The 19871-nt window shown below is 44.9% G+C and overlaps 1 protein-coding gene across 1 annotated transcript; it reads left to right on the top strand.

The window, feature by feature from the left end:
* Window positions 1-344: 344 nt before the first annotated feature.
* ANKS4B (ankyrin repeat and sterile alpha motif domain containing 4B) lies at window positions 345-18479 on the top strand. The gene is made up of 2 exons (XM_038763326.1): window positions 345-591; window positions 16576-18479. Exons 1-2 carry the CDS (start codon window positions 428-430, stop codon window positions 17669-17671), a joined length of 1260 nt encoding a protein of 419 aa, XP_038619254.1. The 5' UTR covers window positions 345-427; the 3' UTR covers window positions 17672-18479.
* Window positions 18480-19871: the final 1392 nt, after the last annotated feature.

Genomic DNA, 19871 nt, shown 5'->3' with positions numbered 1-19871 from the left:
GAGAGGACAGGTATCGAATCCCCATTTTGCAGTTGTGGAAACTAAGGCATGGAGAAGTTCAGTAAGTTGCCCAAGGTCACAAGCAAGCAACTGAGAGAGCTGGGATTAGAACTCAGGTCCTCTGACTCCCGAGCTTGTACTCTGTCCACTAGGCCAGGCTGCTTGGTTGGCTGATTGACTGATTGATTGATTGGCTGTGGTCAGGGAGAATCTAGTTTCCAAGCAGCTCACCCATCTGGTTTCCTCCCCATGAGTCAGTAGAAGAGAACTTTGCCCTTGAATCCCTCTCGCAGTAGAGGTGACGTCTCAGTCCTTGGTTATTCATTAGCTCCCTTCCTAGGGGAAGTGGCTGATGAGCATCTGTGCCCCTACCTGGGAGCCAGTGGCCCTCTGAAAGGCTCAACGGGAGGGAGGGAGCTGATTTAAAATGTCAACCCGGTATCATCAGGCTGCTGTGGATGGCTACCTGGAACTTTTAAAAGAAGCTACTAAGAGGGATCTCAACATTTCAGACGAAGATGGCATGACCCCCACCCTCCTAGCAGCCTACCATGGACAACTGGAAGCCCTGGAAGTCATCTGCAGTCGTGGGTAAGTGATGCCCCATTGCTTAGACGTCACCAAAGCCTCGGGTTTCCAGCAGGAGGTTTAGAAAATGGCAGTTGGAGCCGTAAGGAATGAGGGGCTGACCAGCTTCCCTGGCCCTTCTAAAACAGCTTGTCTTTTAGTGGAGAAGAGAAAATTTCACATTTTCTGGTTTTTATTTCACCTGTCAACAGAGTTATTGGAATAATGTTTGTGTAAATTTAAAAGAGTAATTTAAAATTGGCACATTTTTAAGAGTAAAGAAATTCCTTTTTCAGCAAGAAATAGAAACTAGTTTTACATTGCTGTCTTCCTGAAGACCGGATATTTTATAAACTCACTATATAAGTCTAACAACCCTTTAGGATAAGAAAAACTTCATTGAAATGCTGAAGATAAATGCCATCAAAGAGCAGGAGCGTTATAGCAGAAACTTGAGAATGAGGTTTGGTTGAGAATTGTAAAATAGTTTCCAAGTTTCTTTCCCTTGAACCTAAATAGCAGCAGATGAATGTTGGATTAAAGGGAAGAACATTCACATTTATTTGTTGGGGGCCACACAGGTGGAGAGGGGAGATACACACTTTGGAGAGAATGGATTTGCAATACTGTTGACATTCACAAGTGGCTTGTGACTCTGAAACACTCAAGTATTTCTTAAAAATCTAGGCCTTGGTAGGTGGCAGAACTAAATCTGTCTCCTCCACTAGGTGCGGCCAGCGGCTAATGAGTTGTGTATTTATAAACTATAAAAAAGACCTTCAGCCTGCCAGGTTGCAACAGCCACTTCACTCCACAAACCCAGAAGCAATCAAAGTATTTACTGAGCACTTACTATGCCCAGAGAACTGTACTAAATATTTGGGAGAGTTACAATACAACAGAGTTTGTAGATACAATCTCTGCCCTGAAGGAGCTTAAAATCTAAAAACAGCCTAGACACCTCCCCAGGAAAGCAAATAGACGAGAAAATTTTCTGTTTCCTCTTTGATCCAGTAGGCAAATGAGAAAGACCCCGGGGTGGGGGTAAGGCAGGGGAAGAGAGAGAGAGACTCTCTTGGAGTAAGGAACCAGGGCAATGCCTCAGGACTACTCCTCCTTCCAAGAAGCTCCTCCTTTCCTAGACCAGAAGCCTAAATAATGAAAGGAGACCCCAAAGGTTAGCATAGTCCTTGAAAGGGAAGACTCTCCACAATCAAACAATCAATCATGTTTATTGAGTGCTTATTGTGTGCTGAGCATTGTACTAAGCACTTGGGAGAGTAGAATATAATGGAGTTGGTAGACACATTTCCTGCCCAGGACAAGCTTAGAGTCTAGAGAGGGAGACAGACATTAATATAAGTAAATAAATTACAGATACGTACATAAGTCCTGTGGGGCTGAAGGTGGAATGAATAAAAGGTACAAATCCAAGTGCAAAGGTGACACAGAGGGAGTGGAAGAAGAGGAAATGAGGGCTTCGTCAGGGAAAGCCTCATTGAGGAGGATATGTGCTTTCAATAAGGCTTTGAAGGTGGGGAGAGTAATTATGTGTTGGATATGAATGGTAGGAGGCATTCCAGGTCAGAGGCAGGACATAATAATAATAATAATAATGATGGTATTTGTTAAGCACTTACTATGTGCAAAGCACTGTTCTAAGAGCTGGGGTGGATACAAGGTGATCAGGTTGTCCCACGTGGAGCTCACAATCTTAATCCCCATTTTACAGATGAGGGAACTGAGGCACAGAGAAGTGAAGTGACTTGCCCAAAGTCACACAGCTGACAAGTGGCAGAGCCAGGATTTGGACCCATGACCTCTGACTCCAAAGCCCGTGCTCTTTCCACTGAGCCATGCTGCAAGAAGTTGGGGGTGAGATAGACAAGATCAAGGTACAGAGAATTTGGTGGCACCAGAGGAGCCAAGTGTGTCTGTCTCTGGTCCACATTTCCCCACCCTACTGCTAGTGTCCACGTGGACTGGCTTTGTGCCATCCAACCACTCCTGCTCTGCCCTGTTGAATGAGGAAGAGTAGAGGGACCAAGAGGCTGTTTGCCAAATGGGAGTAGAATCTATGCTCACAGAACATTTTCTGCACTGCACCCACTTCTGACCAGCAACTAAAAACTTTTCAGAAAAGAATAGCCTATTTCATGAGGAAAGAGGAACTTTACACAGGACTAGTGGCCTTTGGGCTTGGATAAGGGGACCAAAGGGTTAGAATTATGAAAGGTGCTATAGCGGAAGGCTGAGTGAAGAAAAGAAGAAAAGGTAACCGGGGGGAAAAATGAAATGAAAGGAGACTTCCCATATCTGGGAATATTGTTATACTGTTATGTAACAATATATTGTTAGGAGAGCTGCATGGTGTAGTGGATAAAGTGGCCTGGGAACCAGAAGGTCATGGGTTCTGATTCTGACTCTGCCACCTATCCACTGTGTGACCTTATTTATTCATTCAATCGTATTTATTGAGCGCTTACTGTGTGCAGAGCACTGTACTAAGTGCTTAGGCAAGTCACTTCACTTCTCTGGGCCTCAGTTCTCTAATCTGTAAAATGAGGATTGAGATTGTGAGTCCCATCTGGGCCATGAACTGTGTCCAACCCAATTTGCTTGTATCCACCCCAGGGCTTAGTACAGTGCCTGGCACATAGTAATCGCTTAACAAATACCATAATAATTATTATTATATTGTACTCTCCCAAGCTCTGCACACACAGTAAGCACTCATATGATTGATTGATCTAGCTTCCCTGAAGATTTTAAGGAATGGGATAGTACCTGTCTGGGGTCTTCTAATAGAATCCTCTGCTAGAAAGTAAGCTCTCGTGGGCAGAAATCATGTCTACCAGCTCTATTGTATTCTCCCAAGTGTTTAGTGCAGTGCTCTGCACATAGTAAGTGCTCAATCAATGCCACTGATTTTATGATTGATTTTTTAAATTGCATTTAAGTGCTTACCATGTCCTAGGCACTGTTCTAAACAATGGGGTAGATACAAAGTAATCAGGTTGGACACAGTCCATGCCCCAAATGGAGCTCACAGTCTTAAACCCCATTTAACAGATGAGGTAACAGTCATGGAGAAGTGAAGTGAATTGCCGAAGATCACACAGCAGACAAGTGGCAGAAATGGGATTAGAACCCAGGTCCTTCTGATTCCCAAGCCCCTGCTCTATCCACTAGGTCAAGCCGATTGATTACTTAAAGGCAGGGCAATTGGACTAGGTGACCTCCTAGTCTCAAGTCCTTTGCCTCTGGTTTCTCCCTAGGTGCCATTAAAAATATCAAAGTACGGGAGGTTAATTGTTTGAACCTGAAGTCAAAGAGAACAGAGTTTATTTTTATCTTTTCCCATCTTCTTTTATATCGAAAATGCACGTGCATCCTGCAAATGCCATGCATTTCTCCAGTGGCTCCAGAACACTTTAACGGGCTCAGTTTCCTGGGTTTTTTTCCCCCCCAAGTCCCTTGACTTACTGGGTTTGCCCACCCTAGATTAGCCTGGCCACCTTCCGCTCCCTGTAGGCATACCCAATCTGCACTAGCAATTAACAAAGAACCAGAGTGTGAGCCCCGTAAAGGACAGGGTCCATGTTTAATTCCCACCTCTGGACTCTTTCCCAGTGCTTAGTGCAGAGCTCTGCACACAGTAAGTGTTTCCTAAAAACTAGTACTACTAAACTGGGCCTGGAAATATTCATCATGCCATTTGAGAGACCAATATGTGCAACTGGGACTTTTGCCTAGAACAGAATGAACATTGGAGCCTTAAAACACTGGCCCTCATTAGGAAGTATTTTTGGAAGACTGTTGTTCTGAGAAGGAAGCTTCTTTCTGTAACCTTGGCATCCCATGCTCAGGATCCAGACCTGAGCAGGGGGAGGGAGATCTGGCTGTGGAGCTAGTGATCATGGTTAGAGACAGGGTCACTGCTATGTTTCTGGAGGACCTGTTTCCACTGGCCTTCACCAGGGTTTCTTCCTTTCTCCTCCTCAGCTGCCTCAAATGTATGCTCCCTCCCAACTCCATGATGATGAAGGTCTGGGGTGGGAGCAGGGAGATTGACAGAAATTGGAAAGAAAATGTAATGGATAGAGCATGGGCCTGGAGTCAGAAGGTCATGGGTTCTAATCCCGCTTCTTCCACTGGTCTGCTGGGTCACCTTGGGCAAGTCACTTCTCTGGACCTCAGTTACCTCATCTGTAAAACGGGGATTAAAAAAAATGATAGCGTTTATTAAGCGCTTACTGTGTGCAAAGCACTGTTCTAAGCACTGGGGAGGTTACAAGGTGATCAGGTTGTCCCACGGGGGGCTCACAGTCTTCATCCCCATTTTACAGATGAGGTAACTGAGGCCCAGTGAAGTGACTTGCCCAAAGTCACACAGCTGGCAATTGGCAGAGCCGGAATTTGAATCCATGACCTCTGACTCCAAAGATCGTGCTCTTTCCACTGAGCCATGCTGCTTCTCTTAAGACAGTGAGCCCCACAGGGGACAGGGACTGTGTTTAACCCAGTTTGCTTGTATCCACCCCAGCGCTTAGTACAGTGCCTGGCACATAGTAAGCACTTAACAAATACCACAATTATTATTATTAAGGAAAGGAGGCTCTGGAGATGAAGGATGCTCCCAAGTTCATGGGGTCATTTTGGGGATGAGCCCACTGGTGTGAATCCCCCTCCAGTGTGAGGGCTGGGGTGAGGACCAGCCCCCTACTAGCCTCCATCAGCTCAAAGTCCAGTTCAGCCAAATTGCAGGATTTAAGAGGAAGGAAGCTCGGGATATGTAGGGAGCCCTCTTGAATCATCTTTTCAATTAGCATGGCTTAGTGGATAGAGCACAGCCCGGGGAGTCAGAAGAACCTGGGTTCTCTTCCCGGCTCCACCACTTGTCTCCTGTGTGACTTTGGGTGAGTCACTTTGTTTCTCTGTGCCTCAGTTCTCTCATATATAAAATGGAAATGAAGGCTGCAAGCCCCATGTGAGACAGGGATTGTGTCCAACCTGATTAGCTTGTTTCTATCCAGAGCTCCCTTCTCAGCTTTGCACCTGGAAAGTTTCCAGTATGCTACCAATCTCAGCTACAGGAGGGAGAGTCAAGCAGAGTCATACCCATTCCATTCCTTGCTTGGGCAGTGGCTAGCAATTTGAAGGCAATCTGCTACAAGTCAAAACGTACCTGTGCTGGGCAGCAGCAGCATGGGAGAGTGTCAAGGGTGGACACTAAAGTTTACTATGCAGAAGAAGGCAATGATAAACCACTTCTGGATTTTTACCAAGAAAACTCTATGGATACACTGCCATAATGATTACAGATGGAGAGTGGGGTGTTCCTGGAGAGATGGGTACGTGAAGTTGCTATGGATTGGAAATGACTTGACAGCATAAGTCAAGACAAGACCCCAGAGCTTAGTACAGTGCCTGGCACACAGTAAACACTTCACAATTACCCTAAAAAAGCCATCTACCCCACATGAAAAAGAAAACAAGACTGCAAAGAACAGTCATTAAAAACGTCCATTTGAGAAAGGATGTGGAGGAAAATTGCAGCATCTTGCTTGGCACGGTCTCTTTTTTATAAATTGGGCTGAGCAGGGACCAGTATTGGACAGTAGCCATAGCCATAAGAGGAGTGGCTCCAACTGAAGACTTGGTGATATTACCAACTCATACTCAGGCCAAAGGAGGTTAAAGGTTTGGAAGGTCAACTTTGTGAAGATTAAAATCCAAGGCAGGCTGCGATGTTGATATAAAATCTGGGCCTTTGTTATTAGAGAAGCAGCGTGGCTCAGTAGGAAAGAGCACCGGCTTTGGAGTCAGAGGTCATGGGTTCAAATCCCAGCTCCGCCAATTGTCAGCTGTGTGACTTTGGGCAAGTCACTTAACTTCTCTGTGCCTCAGTTACCTCATCTGGAAAATGGGGATTAAATCTGTGAGCCCCACGAGGGACAACCTGATCACCTTGTAACCTCCCCAGCACTTAGAACAGTGCTTTGCACATAGTAAGTGCTTAATAAATGCCATTATTCAAGGATAGGGTTGTCCAATTCACCCATTTCCAACCTTTTATTCTATGAAAAAGTGGGCAGCAGGCGAGCTGTGTGCTGGCAGAGTGAGATTTATTGTTAGTAGGGATCGGAGTCTGAGATATTCATGCCTCAAATAAGTTATAACTTGGCAGCCCTATAATGGTAGTGGTATTTATGTGCCAAGCACTATACTAGGCACTGGGGACTATACAATATAATCAGGTTGGACACAGTACCTGTCCCACATGGGACTCACAGTTGGAATGGGAGGAAGAACAGATCCTGAATCCCCATTTTACAGATAAGGAAATTGAAACAAAGAGAAGCTAAGTGACTTGCCCAAGGAGGCAAGTGGCAGAGCCAGGATTAGAGTCCATGTCTTTTGATTCTCAAGGGTGTGTTCTTCCTCTTTAGGCCATGCTGTTTCTCTCATCACACCATTTTGGAGCCCCTGTGCTCCTCAAGCCCTTAGGGTACACATTTCTATCCACCAGAAAGGTTATCCTCAGAGACTTCTGTCTGTTGCATTTCAGCCAAAAATCCTATTTTCACATGACAGCTACAAAGCAGAATAATCCAAAGCAGAGTAGTTGTAAATTGCAAGAGCTCACAAAGATCACAGAAAGAGAATTTGAGTATCTGTATCTGCCCCGGCACTTTATACAGTGTCTGGCACACAGTAAGCACTTAACAAATATCATTTAAAAAAATACAATGCCATTTTAATAAAAAGAGAAACCAGGTCTCTGGCCCCTATTCCACCACTCCACCAATGATCCCAGGCAGCTTTTTCCTCTTAATTGTATTTGTTCAGCACTTACTATGTGCCAGGCACTATGATAAGCACTTAGCGCCTAAAGGATAGCCAAAGGAAGCAAGAAGATGGGTCCTGATTTTCCTTTTTCTCAGTCATCCTTATGTCCTGTGGAATGTTAAATTCTTCCCAACAAAAATAGTGGCCCCCACATTATTAATCTTTACCACTAATATCTCTCTTCAAGTGGAAGGTCCTTTTTAGCTAACAAAACTTAAAGCATCTGCATTGTTTCCTCTGCCAAAAATGAGGTATGAAGTGAATCTTGCACATGATCCAAACCAGAAGAATTTCAGTTTAGTGATTAGACTCCCATATTGCCAAGATGGGAACGCACTAGTGGTCAAAGACTGCCAGAGTCAACAGGGCAGGAAAAGTAGTTGGCAACCCCGATAGAAAGAGGGCAATATCCAGTAGTAAATGGCATTTATTAAATTGCATTTATTAAGTGCTTACTGTGTGCACAGCACTGTAGTATGCTTTGGGCACTATACAATGCACTGGCACTGTACTAAGCATTAGAAGGTCTGAGAAGCAAACCATCCTACAGCCACTTAGGCAACTCTAAATCATTCATTCATTCAACTGTATTTATTGAGTGCCTACTGTGTACAAAGCACTGTACTAAACACTTGGAAGAGTACAATACAACAACAGACACATTCCCTGCCCACAACGAGCTCACATCATCTAAGCACTCCCTCACCAATATCATGTCTGTGCTCGTTGTGGGCAGGGAGCTCGTCTACCACATCATTTATATTGTATTCTCCCTAGTGCTTTGTATAACGCTGTGCACACAGGAAGCATTCACTGAATGCCACTGACTGATTGATTGTATGTATCTGTGAATTCTACTGCTTCCCGTTACTTGCAATTTATTTTAATAGCTATGCCCCCCAACTAGGTTGTAAGTTTCTTGAGACCAAGGGTCATATCTGCTAATTCTATTGTACTCTCCCAAGCACTTAGAATAGTGCTCTTCACAGAATAAGCACTCAGTAAATACTGGGGATTGATTGAAATCCAAGGAGAACTTTAAAACTCTCCTCCCAGGTCAGGTTTCATTATTCCAACCCTCCCATCCTGATCACCACAACTCTTAATATTCAGGATGGGAAAACTCCACTGGCCTGTGGGCTTGTCATAAACATTTGGATTTGACACGAAATTATGTGGGTCCCAGTTATTTTTCCAACTTCAATTTTAATCCAATTTGTCCCAAACTCAAGTGTAATTTCAAAGAAATATCAGTTTGTATTTATTTGTTATTGATGTCACCAGGATGTTCTTGTGTAAAGCCCTTTGATGTCCAGCACACTTAATGAGCCTATTAAGTAAGCAAGTACTTTTTTACTGTTTTCTTTGTCTCATAAATTGTGCCCTTCCCAGAGTAAGTGGGTGAAAGTATCAGAAGAGAGAATGTTGGTTCAAAACTCTGAAACCTGACACTGTTTAGTGGCTGATAAAGCGTTCCAACCCTATTTGGGAAGGAAAAATGGTGGTGGGTTGTTTATTTTTTTTAACTTACAGTATTTGAAACTACAGAACCCTGTTATTCATCTTTGTGTTTCTTGTAATCAATCAATAGCATTTATTGAGCACTTACTGTGTGCAGAGCACTGTACTAAGTGCTTGGGAGAGCACAATACAACAGAATTGGTAGACATGTTCCCTGCCTACAACAAGCTTACAGTCTAGAGGCAGGCTCTCCATCCCCCTCATCTTACCTCCTTCCCTTCCCCACAGCACCTGTATATATGTATATATGTTTGTACATATTTATTACTCTATTTTACTTGTACATATCTATTCTATTTATTTTATTTTGTTAGTATGTTTGGTTTTGTTCTCTGTCTCCCCTTTTAGACTGTGAGCCCACTGTTGGGTAGGGACTGTCTCTATATGTTGCCAACTTGGACTGCCCAAGCGCTTAGTACAGTGTTCTGCACACAGTAAGCGCTCAAGAGAAATTCCTGAGGTACTTTTGCCCCACCTCACGTCGACCCCCTCCACCCCCTGCCCCAGTAGACCATAACAGTGAGACTCTCCAGTGTCCACAGGCCCAAGTTCTCCTACCCCAATTGCTCAGACAGATCCTGAGGCTTCCTCATTCTTCTGCCCTGCTGGAGCTACCGATCAACCTACGCATCAGGCAAAAAGTCTTCACCCTGGGCTTCAAGGCTGTCCAGCACCTCACCCCCTCCTACCTCACCTCCCTTCTCTCCTTCTACAGCCCAGCCCGCACCCTCCGCTCCTCTGTCGCTAATCTCCTCACTGTGCCTCATTCTCAGCTGTCCCGCGTCGACCCCCAGCCCACATCATCCCCCTGGCCTGGAATGCCCTCCCTCTGCACATCTGCCAAGCTAGCTCTCTTCCTCCCTTCAAAGCCCTACTGAGAGCTCACCTCCTCCTGAAGGCCTTCCCAGACTGAGCCCCCTCCTTCCTCTGCCCTTCCTCCCCCTCCCCGTCCCCCCACCTTACCTCCTTCCCCTCCCCACAGCACCTGCATATATGTATTTATCTTTGTACATATTTATTACTCTATTTTATTTGTACATATTCATTCTATTTATTTTATTAATATGTCCTGTTTTGTTGTCTGTGTCCCCCTTCTAGTCTGTGTGCCCGCTGTTGGGTAGCGACCGTCTCTATACGTTGCCAACTTGTACTTCCCAAGTGCTTAGTACAGTGCTCTGCACACAGTAAGCGCTCAATAAATACGATTGAATGAATGGAGCCTAAATTATCCAGGCCTCCATTTTGTGCTATCTATTGCTATGTGTCTCTTTTATTTCTGCTCCCTTCCATTTCACTGGAGAATCAAGAGTGGACTGCACAGCCATTTCTGCTATAATGAATGTTCTCATGATGCAGTTTGAGTATAACATAATGGAAGTAATAGCTAATGTTCTCCACCCACATTGCGAGTCTGTTCTGGGTAGAACACCACACACAAATTGACATGAGTAGATTTGGTGTAGCTAGAAACATTTGGGGGCAAACAAGGGATGTCATGCTGCCTCACTTCCCAGCCTGTGCCCTTGCCATACGGTGATTTGTGGTTATTTGCATTTTTGCAACTTTACAGTATGTAATACAGTTAAATAACAAGTGGCATGGGTATAAAACATTCTGCTAGTGACAGGAATAACAAAAATGGAATAAGTTCCCTTACCTGTAATTTTCCTTACCTATACTGCATTTTAATGTCTGTCTGTTAGACTGTAAGATGCTTGAGGGCAGGGATCATGTCTACCAACTCTGTTTAGTTCTCCCAAGTGCTTAGCAAAGTATTCCGCAACAAGCGTTCAATAAATACCACTGCCAGATTGAGAAGCAGCGTGGCTTAGTGGCAAGAACACGGGCTTGGGAGTCAGAGGTCGTAGGTTCTAATCCCAGCTCTGCCACTTGTCAGCTGTGTGACCTTGGGCAAGTCACTTAACTTCTCTGTGCCTCAGTGACCTCATCTATAAAATGGGGATTAAGATTGTGAGCCCCACATGGGACAACCTGGTTACCTTGTATGTACCCCAGCACTTAGAACAGTGCTTGGCACATAGGAAGCGCTTAACAAATACCATTATTTTTATTATTATTATTAAGTCCCCTGATTAAGATGCAGATCTCTTGCAGTTTTTCTATTTGCAGTTGGCTCAGGCCTGTAAGCACCTTTAGAGAAGCAGCAAGGCCTAATGGAAAGAGCACAGGCCTGGAAGTGAGAGAACCTGGGCTCTAATCCTGGCTCTGCCATGTACCTGCTGCATGACTGATGACCTTGGGCAAGTCACAGCTTCCCTGTGCCTCAGTTCTCTCACCTGTAAGATGGGGATTCAATACCTGTTCTCCCTGCTTCTTAGATGTATCATCAGTGCTGCCCCAGAGGTTGTAGCAAACCCCAGCTGTGCCCCCAGCCAGTCAGTCAGTCAATCGTATTTACTGAGCACTTACTGTGTGCAGAGCAGTGGATTAAGCGCTTGGGAGAGTACAGTACAACAATATAGCAGTCACATTTCCTGCCCACAATGAACTCACAGACTAGAGGGGGAGACGGACATCAATATAAATAAATAAATAAATGACAGATTTGTGTGTAAGTGTTGTGGGGCTGGGAGGAGGGGAAGAATAAAGGCAGCAAGTCAGGACAACACAGAAGGGAGTTAAAGAGATGGAAAATAATAATTACAGTATTTGTTAAATGCTTACTATGTGCCAAGCACTGTTCTAAGTGCTGGAGTAGGTACAAGGTAATCAGGTTATCCCACATTCATTCATTCATTCAATCGTATTTATTGAGCACTTACTGTGTGCAAAGCACTCTACTAAGAGCTTGGGAAGTACAAGTTGGCAACATATAGAGACAGTCCCTACCCAACAGTGGGCTCACAGTCTAGAACATGGGGCTCGCAGTCTTAATATCCATTTTACAGATCAGGCAACTTAGGCTCAGAGAAGTTAAGTGACTTGCCCAAGGTCAAACAGCAGACAAGTGGCAGAGTTGGGATTAGCATACACGGCCTCCGACTCCCAAGCCTCTGCTGTTGCCACTAGGCCTGGCTGCTTCTCTGGCTCAGTCCCCCCCGTCTGCTGATTCTTTGGTGCCCATCAGCTACTGTCCCACCTTTTCCACTTTGCTCCATCCTGAGAACTTGGACTACGTTCCTGGTGTCTTCTTCAGTCGCTGGTCAACTCCCCTCCTTTCCCCACCCCAATCCACCCCAGGAAGCTCGAGGGGCCACGAGTTGGTGCAGTTTGGCTACTTCCTGGAGCGTGGACCTTGGCTAGTGTGGATGGTAGCTGTGGTTTCACTTCATCCGCTGGGGTTTCCTCTAATCAATCCTGGATGAATACCAAGAAGCTACAGGGAGCTGAATCAATCAATCAATCAATCAATCATATTTATTGAGTGCTTACTGTGTGCAGAGCACTGTACTAAGCGCTTGGGAAGTACAAGTTGGCAACATATAGAGACAGTCCCTACCCAACAGTGGGCTCACAGTCTAAAAGGGGGAGACAGAGAACAAAACCAAACATACTAACAAAGTAAAATAAATAGAATAGATATGTACAAGTAAAATAAATAAATAGAGTAATAAATATGTACAAACATATATACATATATACAGGTGCTGTGGAGAAGGGAAGGAGGTAAGATGGGGGGATGGAGAGGGGGACGAGGGGGAGAGGAACACTGTTAGTCACAGTGGCACCTTTGAGCTATCTACTGCCTAACTCATTAATTCCTATTAAATCAGGGGTGACCCTAACACAGTGTTCACTTAACACAAAGCTCTTCAAGAAAACAAGTACTGCACTGTGGCATAAATAACTATTTTTTCTCAATGCCTTGAGGTTAAGCCATTTAACTGGAAGCTAAGGAGCCAGAGCAAGCAAACATGCCTATAGAAGGAAAAACCTGAAGAAAATCATTAAAAATTTACATTCAAGGCTCAATTCACAGAGCTGCTAACTTTGAGCGTCAAGAACAAAGTTACACATTTCAGCAATAAAAGTGGTTTTCATGAAGTGTGAGAAAGCAAGTGTAGGAGCAAATTCAGTGGTAGCTACCTAGTGTGAACTTTTATCATCTCTCATTTGTACTAACAGGCATGCAGAACTCTGGGGAGTAGTGTTCTGTGCTAATTATAGACGTGTAAAAGCAAAACTTTATTTTAAATCGTTTTCTTTTTAGCAACCAAAAAGGTGGCTTTCTTGGATACCGAACTGTGGCTTACAGTGTGAAAGGAAAGAGCTTGGGAGAGCTCTGCCCCTGCTCAGAGACCCTCTTCCTGCAAACCTTGGCACTCAGCCTCTTTCAAACCAATCAATCAGTGGTATCTATTGTACTGTACTAGGAGCTTGGGAGAGTACAAGACAAAAGAATTAGTAGACATGTTCCCCGACCACAACAACTTTCCAGTCTAAAGGGATGAAATGAAAAGGATCCACTCATATCCAAAGGGTGAGAAGATCTTAGGCATTTGCTTTTAGAGCTCTAGTGCTTGAAGAATCAGGATATCAGCAGAACATAATGCATGAAAGGTTTTGATTGGTGATAAATCTCTGATTAAAGCCAAAACAGACCATGTCATCCAACACAAAAGGATGCATTCCCTCAGCTCAATGATGGCTGGCAAATTTGGTAGTTAAGAGAAGACCCTGCTTTCTGTGGCTCTTCCCACCCTTCCCCTCCTTCTGTCTCAGCCCTTTTGTCATCTCTCTATTCTCTCAGGCTCTCAGTCAATCAATTGGTGGTATTTATTGAGCACTTGCTATGTGCAGAGCAGCATACTAAGTACTTGGGAAAGTACAACGGAGTTGGTAGATGTGATCCTTGCCCCCGAGTAGCTTAGAGCCTGCAGTCTCCTTACTGACAAGGAGATGACTGACAACAGAGCCAGATCAAGCCTTGTTTTTTTTTATGGTATTTGTTAAGCACTTACTATGTGCCAGGCACTGCACTAAGTGCTGAGGTTGGGCACTGTTCATGTCTCACAGGGGCTCACAATCTTAGTCCCCTGTTGTGTTCATTGGCCTGGGGTTAGGAGGGTGAAGCCAGGCTAAAGTCCACCCTCCTGTTCAGGATGCCTGAGCCTTTACTACAAGCCACATGTTCCCCTCTGTGACACTGCTGAAGCTATCTCTACACCAGTAGCACTCGCTGAGTAAGAGAGGAGTTGCTTTGGGGGTGCTTACAGTGAGCCCCCCATGATAGATCAGGACTCCGCTGAAGGCAGCAAACCCCTTGACTATCACAGTTGAACCCCTGAGCTCAGTAGGTCATCCCCTCAGATAATTCTGGGGTGATTCCAGAGGGCAGGGACCCAGGGCTGCTAGGTTAAATGGCTTAAACAGCCCTGGTGCTCAAAGTTGGCAGGTTCAAAACAAACAGAAAAAACTTCCTTCCGAAGCAGGAAGTAAGCACACGGAATTTGTTACAGTAGGAGTCGGGCAAGTAGTTAATATCAATGGCTCAGTAGCGGAGCAGCGGATTCCCAGGACTGGGAGTCAGGAGACTGGGTTCTAATCCCAGGTTCCCCACTTTATAATAATATGATGGTATTTGTTCAGCGCTTACTATGTGTCAAATACTGTTCTAAGCTCTGGAGTAGATACAAGCTAATCAGGTTGGACACAGTTCCTCTCTCGCGTAAGACTTACGGTCTTAATCCCCATTTTACATATGAGGTAACTGAGGCCCAGAGAAATTAAGTGACTTGCCCAAAGTCACATAGCAAACAAGTGGGGGATTAGAATCCAGGTCCTTCTGAGTCCCAGGCCTGTGCTCTACCCACTAGGCCATGCTGCTTCCCTAAGTACGCTTGACTACTCTGTGACCTTGGGTAAATCACTTAACTTCTCTATACCTCAGTTTCCTCATCTGTGAAATGGGGATTAAATACCTGTTCTCCTCTCCCCTTTAGATTGTGAGCCCCACGTGATAGGAACTGTCTGATTTATGTAAATTATTTATTTACATACTATTTACTATATATATTTACAATATTTATTTGTTATACATTATTTATTTATGCATTTATATTAATGTCTTTCTCCCCATCTAGACTGTGAACTCACTGTGGGCAGGGAATGTGTCTGTTGTTGTATTGCACTCTGCCAAGCATTTAGTACAGTGCTTTGCACATAGTAAATGCTCAATAAATACAATTGAACGAATGAATGAATCTGTTCACATTGTACCTATCTCAACACAAAGTAAGTGCTTAAAAAACACCGTTCTTAGAATTATAGTTCCAGAAGGGGTTGGATGAATTTCGCTATTCAAATTGTAGTTTAAGAAAGGGTGGGATAAATTCCACTGTTAGTATGGTAGTTCAATGAGGGGTTGGGTAACTCCATGGGTAACTGATCCATATTAAATCATTAGAAGGAAATTTTTAGAGGGAAAGATTAAAAGGTCCATCCCTAGCTGTAAGGAGGGATTTCGTGGATGGTAACCATCATGAATCGTATTTATTGAGGGCTTACTATGTGCAGAGCACTGTACTAAGCGCTTGGGAAGTACAAATTGGCAACATATAGAGACAGTCCCTACCCAACAGTGGGCTCACAGTCTAAAAGTCTAAACCATCACACTCTCCTTCCAGTCTTCATTTACTGTCGCTGTCGGAGCGGAATTTCTGGCTGGATGTGCTACTAGTCCACTGCTCGCATCCAAATGAGTATGGGAAGCAGCCTGGCTGCGTGGATAAAGCATGGGCCTGTGAGTCAGAAGGTCTTGGGTCCTAATCCCTGCTCTGCCACTTATCTGCTGTGTGACTCTGGGCAAGTCACTTCACTTCTCTGTGCCTCAGTAACCTCATCTGTAAAATGGGGATTGAGACTGTGAGACCCATGTGAGACAGGGGACTATGTCCAACTGTATTTGTTTTTATCCACTCCAGCACTTAGTACCGCTCCTGGCACATAGTAAACACTTAACACACCTCCTACCTCACCTCCCTTCTCTCCTTCTCCAGCCCAGCCCGCACCCTTCGCTCCTCTGCCGCTAATCTCCTCACCGTGCCTCGTTCTCGCCTGTCCTGCCGTCGACCCCCGGCCCACGTCATCCCCCGGGCCTGGAATGCCCTCCCTCTGCCCATCCACCAAGCTAGCTCTCTTCCTCCCTTCAAGGTCCTACTGAGAGCTCACCTCCTCCAGGAGGCCTTCCCAGACTGAGCCCCTTCCTTCCTCTCCCCCTCGTCCCCCTCTCCATCCCCCCATCTTACCTCCTTCCCTTCCCCACAGCACCTGTATATATGTATATATGTTTGTACATATTTATTACTCTATTTATTAATTTACTTGTACATATCTATTCTATTTATTTTATTTTGTTGGTATGGTTTTGTTCTCTATCTCCCCCTTTTAGACCGTGAGCCCACTGTTGGGTAGGGACTGTCTCTATATGTTGCCAACTTGTACTTCCCAAGCACTTAGTACGGTGTTCTGCACACAGTAAGCACTCAATAAATACGATTGATTAACACATGCCATAATTATTGTTATTATAGGAACAGTCTGTGCCTATCCATGGGACTGGTGTTCACCTGCTTCCCTGCCTACAAATCTTGTTTCCTTCCTTAGGGTTTAGGGGATGTCTGGACCAACTGTCGCAGGCTTTAACTTTTCCATTTCCTATGTTGTATGCTCTAGGGGAAACCCTGATAAATGTGACATCTGGGGGAATACACCCCTCCACCATGCTGCTGCCAATGGCCATATCCGTTGTGTCTCATTTCTGACTAAATTTGGTGCCAACATCTTTGCCTTGGACAATGATTTTCAAACTCCGCTGGATGCCGCAGCCAGCCGGGAGAAGAGGGAATGTGTCATCCTCCTAGACAAAGCTGCTACTGAACAGAATATCCTGAACCCCAAGAAAGTCTCTGGGCTGAAGGAGCAAGCTCAGAGAAATGCCTGGAAGCAGATCAAAGAATTTGGAAAGACCCAAGAGAAACATCAAAATAAAATGACCAAGACCTACAACAAAGAGAAGGGGGAAAGCCTGCGTAAGGGCTCCATTGCCTCCAGGTTGTCCTCTTCTGACTCTATGTTCGGGACTGTCACCCAGGGGCTGAAGAACACCTTCAGTTTAAAGTTAAAGAAGAACAGGAACACAGGAAGCCAGAGGGATGAGAGCACAAGTAGCAAAGACAGCAAGGTGGGGCAGAGGAATGTGATGGAGGTTTTCAGCGAAGAGGAAGAAGAAGACGCTTTGTCTAGTGACTTCAGAAAAAAGAATAACCTCTCAGATGACATGGAAGATTACGACCCGCCAGAGCACAAATCCATCTTCAACCGACCTGGAATGGGAAATATTGTGTTTAAGAAAAATCTAGCCCTGGGTATCAACGCTGCCCAAGAAGACATCTCCACCAGGACTAGAGATCTGGGATTTAAAATACCCACTGAGCTGTTTCAATGGCAAGGTGCAGAGAACAATGATGAGGGGGATCTAGAGGCTGAAGAGGAAGATGACGTACTTTGGGATGAGGTGGGGGTGGCGTGGGAGGAAGATGAGGAGGATATCACCCCCTTGGAAGTATTCCTGTTGTCCCAAGATCTCGGGGAGTTCATTCCTGTATTCATGAGAGAGCAGATCGATCTTGAAGCGCTGATGCTCTGCTCAGATGAGGACCTCCAGAGCATACAAATGCATCTGGGCCCCAGGAAGAAGGTCCTCAATGCCATAAACAAGAGGAAGCAGGTTCTGCAGCAGCCTGGAAAGATGATGGATACTAGCCTCTGAAAGAGCACGTCACTTGGAGTTAGCTGCCCTCCCCATCCATGATCTCATTCTCACCCGAATCAAGAGAAAACTCTGTCCAAACAAACCACAAAGGGACCCGAGAAGGAACCAAAGGAGGCGAAGTTTTTCTTTTAAGGGCTTTTAGAGCCTTCCAAGCAAGGGAACAGATGCACAAGTGGCAGGGAAAAGGAACTTTGTTTATCATCATCATCATCATTACCATCATCATGTGCAGTATTTACCAAGGGCACTGAACCAGATGCTTGATTAACTCCGGTTTCGAACAGTGATTTCCTGACAGCTTGACCTGCTGATGGCACTGCAATCTTATACCTGAAAGGGCAACTTGCAGCCAAGGAGAAAGTCTCTTCCCACTGAATGTCTAGCAGCTAGAAGCCACGGTGGCTGGGGGGTCTGAACACAAAGTGAGCGTTTGCTTCCTTCTTTATTTCAGGCTGGGAAGCCAGCTCAGATCTGCTCAACATCATTATCAGGTTTGTCGCCGTGTCTACCCTGACAGAGGTGATCCAAGCTCTGGTCAACAGACATTTCCAGTGGACAAATACCTGGCTCTCTAAGAAAAAGGGGAGAGGATTGTCAGGTGTACTTTGCTTCCTCAAACCACCCTCTTTAATATTCCCAATTCTGAACCTGACGATTAAATGTTTAATTTAGATGCCGACTGTCTCATGCTGAGCACTTTGGGCTATGGATGAATGTCAGCCTGATTTCACATTAAGACTCTCGCTAGCAACATGGCCTAGAGGATAGTGCATGAGTCTGTGAGTCAGAGGACTTAAGTTCTAATCCAAGCTCTGCAACTTGCCTGTGGTGTGACCTGGGGCAAGTCAATTAACTTTTCTGTACTTCAGTTTCCGCAATAAAATGGGGATTCATTACCTGTTCTCCCTCCTACTTAAACTGTGAGTCCCATGTGGGACCTGATTATTTCTTACCTACCCCAGCATATAGTATAGTGCCTTGGCACATAGTAAGCACATAACAAATACCACTAGTGTTATTATCATTATTATCTTGTAGCTACCTAAATGCAGTGCTTAGCACATATTCCTCATGGGGAAATAATTGTCAGGGAGGAGAATTTGTCAAACCTCTCAATCGAAAGTATTTTTCATGCTATTAATTCAGTACTTACTTTGTGCCAACCACTGAACTAATCGCTGAAATAAATACAAGATAATTAAGACACAGTCCCAATCCCATAAGGGACTCACAATTTAAGATGGTGGAGGACAGTCACATAGAAAACAGGAATAAAATACAAACAATTAGAGCACATTTTTAAATTTCACCAATTAAAAATTACCAAAACAATTCTTGGATGGGGGCGTTCTCAGATTCCTCCCTGCTCTAGGCAACGGTCCTTAGTTAAGAACTGACAAACCTTCCCAGTGGTTGAACAGTTGGGAAGACAGGTTTCACTCCCACGGTATCAGGCGGGAAGAAGGAGGGTGTCAAGCTCCTTGTTAAAGGGATTACAGTAAGCTTCTTATGCAGGTGTCTAGATGGAAATTATTCTTTTCTAGGGACTCCAAATGTACTGACCTGAAATGATTTGAACATCGGTGAGGCTGGGAGGACTCAGAATTGTCCTCTTCTCCCCACAATCTCTGGCATCACTACTCTTCCCATAAAAATAGAAAGAAGGAATTTGTCAATCACCTGTATGCATTGAGACCCCACTGGGTTTAGAGCCTTGTGCTGGCTAGGCCAGATAAGTTAAACCTTCGAGGCTGGGGATCACTTGGGTAGCACAGAAGTCCTCTTGGAACACCACTGGCCGGGGAGGAATCCCTGCCGGTGGTGGAGAAGGGAATGGTGTCAGTCTCCATGCCCCAGCTGCTTCTCCAGGCATGCCATTTTAAAATGGGGTCATACGGGAGCATTCAGCAGAAACCGCGTTCCAACAATATACCCCAAAACTCCTGCAAGGGAAGCAGCTGAGAGAGGAGGCACCACCACCTCCCAGAGGTGTTTTATGAGCGGCAGTGGCAGAGATGTGGTATTTAACTCCCTGGGAGCTCCTTTTGTACTGTGAAACAGCATAGTCCCTGCTTGAGAAACCGTGAGCGAGATGCCATGGTGGGGGTTATTATTATCATTCTTTCAATTGTATTTATTGAACGCTTACTGTGTGCAGAACACTGTACCAAGCACTTGGGGGTTATTATCATTATCA

Source organism: Tachyglossus aculeatus, chromosome 21 (genome assembly GCF_015852505.1).
Source record: "Tachyglossus aculeatus isolate mTacAcu1 chromosome 21, mTacAcu1.pri, whole genome shotgun sequence".
Taxonomy (NCBI): domain Eukaryota; kingdom Metazoa; phylum Chordata; class Mammalia; order Monotremata; family Tachyglossidae; genus Tachyglossus; species Tachyglossus aculeatus.
Note: the sequence above shows the minus strand (reverse complement) of the source record. Positions and strands in the feature narration are given on the sequence as shown.

Coding starts and splice junctions, on each gene's coding strand:
- ANKS4B (XM_038763326.1), top strand. CDS start 428: ATGTCAACCCGGTATCATCAGGCTGCTGTGGATGGCTACCTGGAACTT. Junction 592..16,575: donor GAAGTCATCTGCAGTCGTGG/GTAAGTGATGCC, acceptor TGTATGCTCTAG/GGGAAACCCTGATAAATGTG.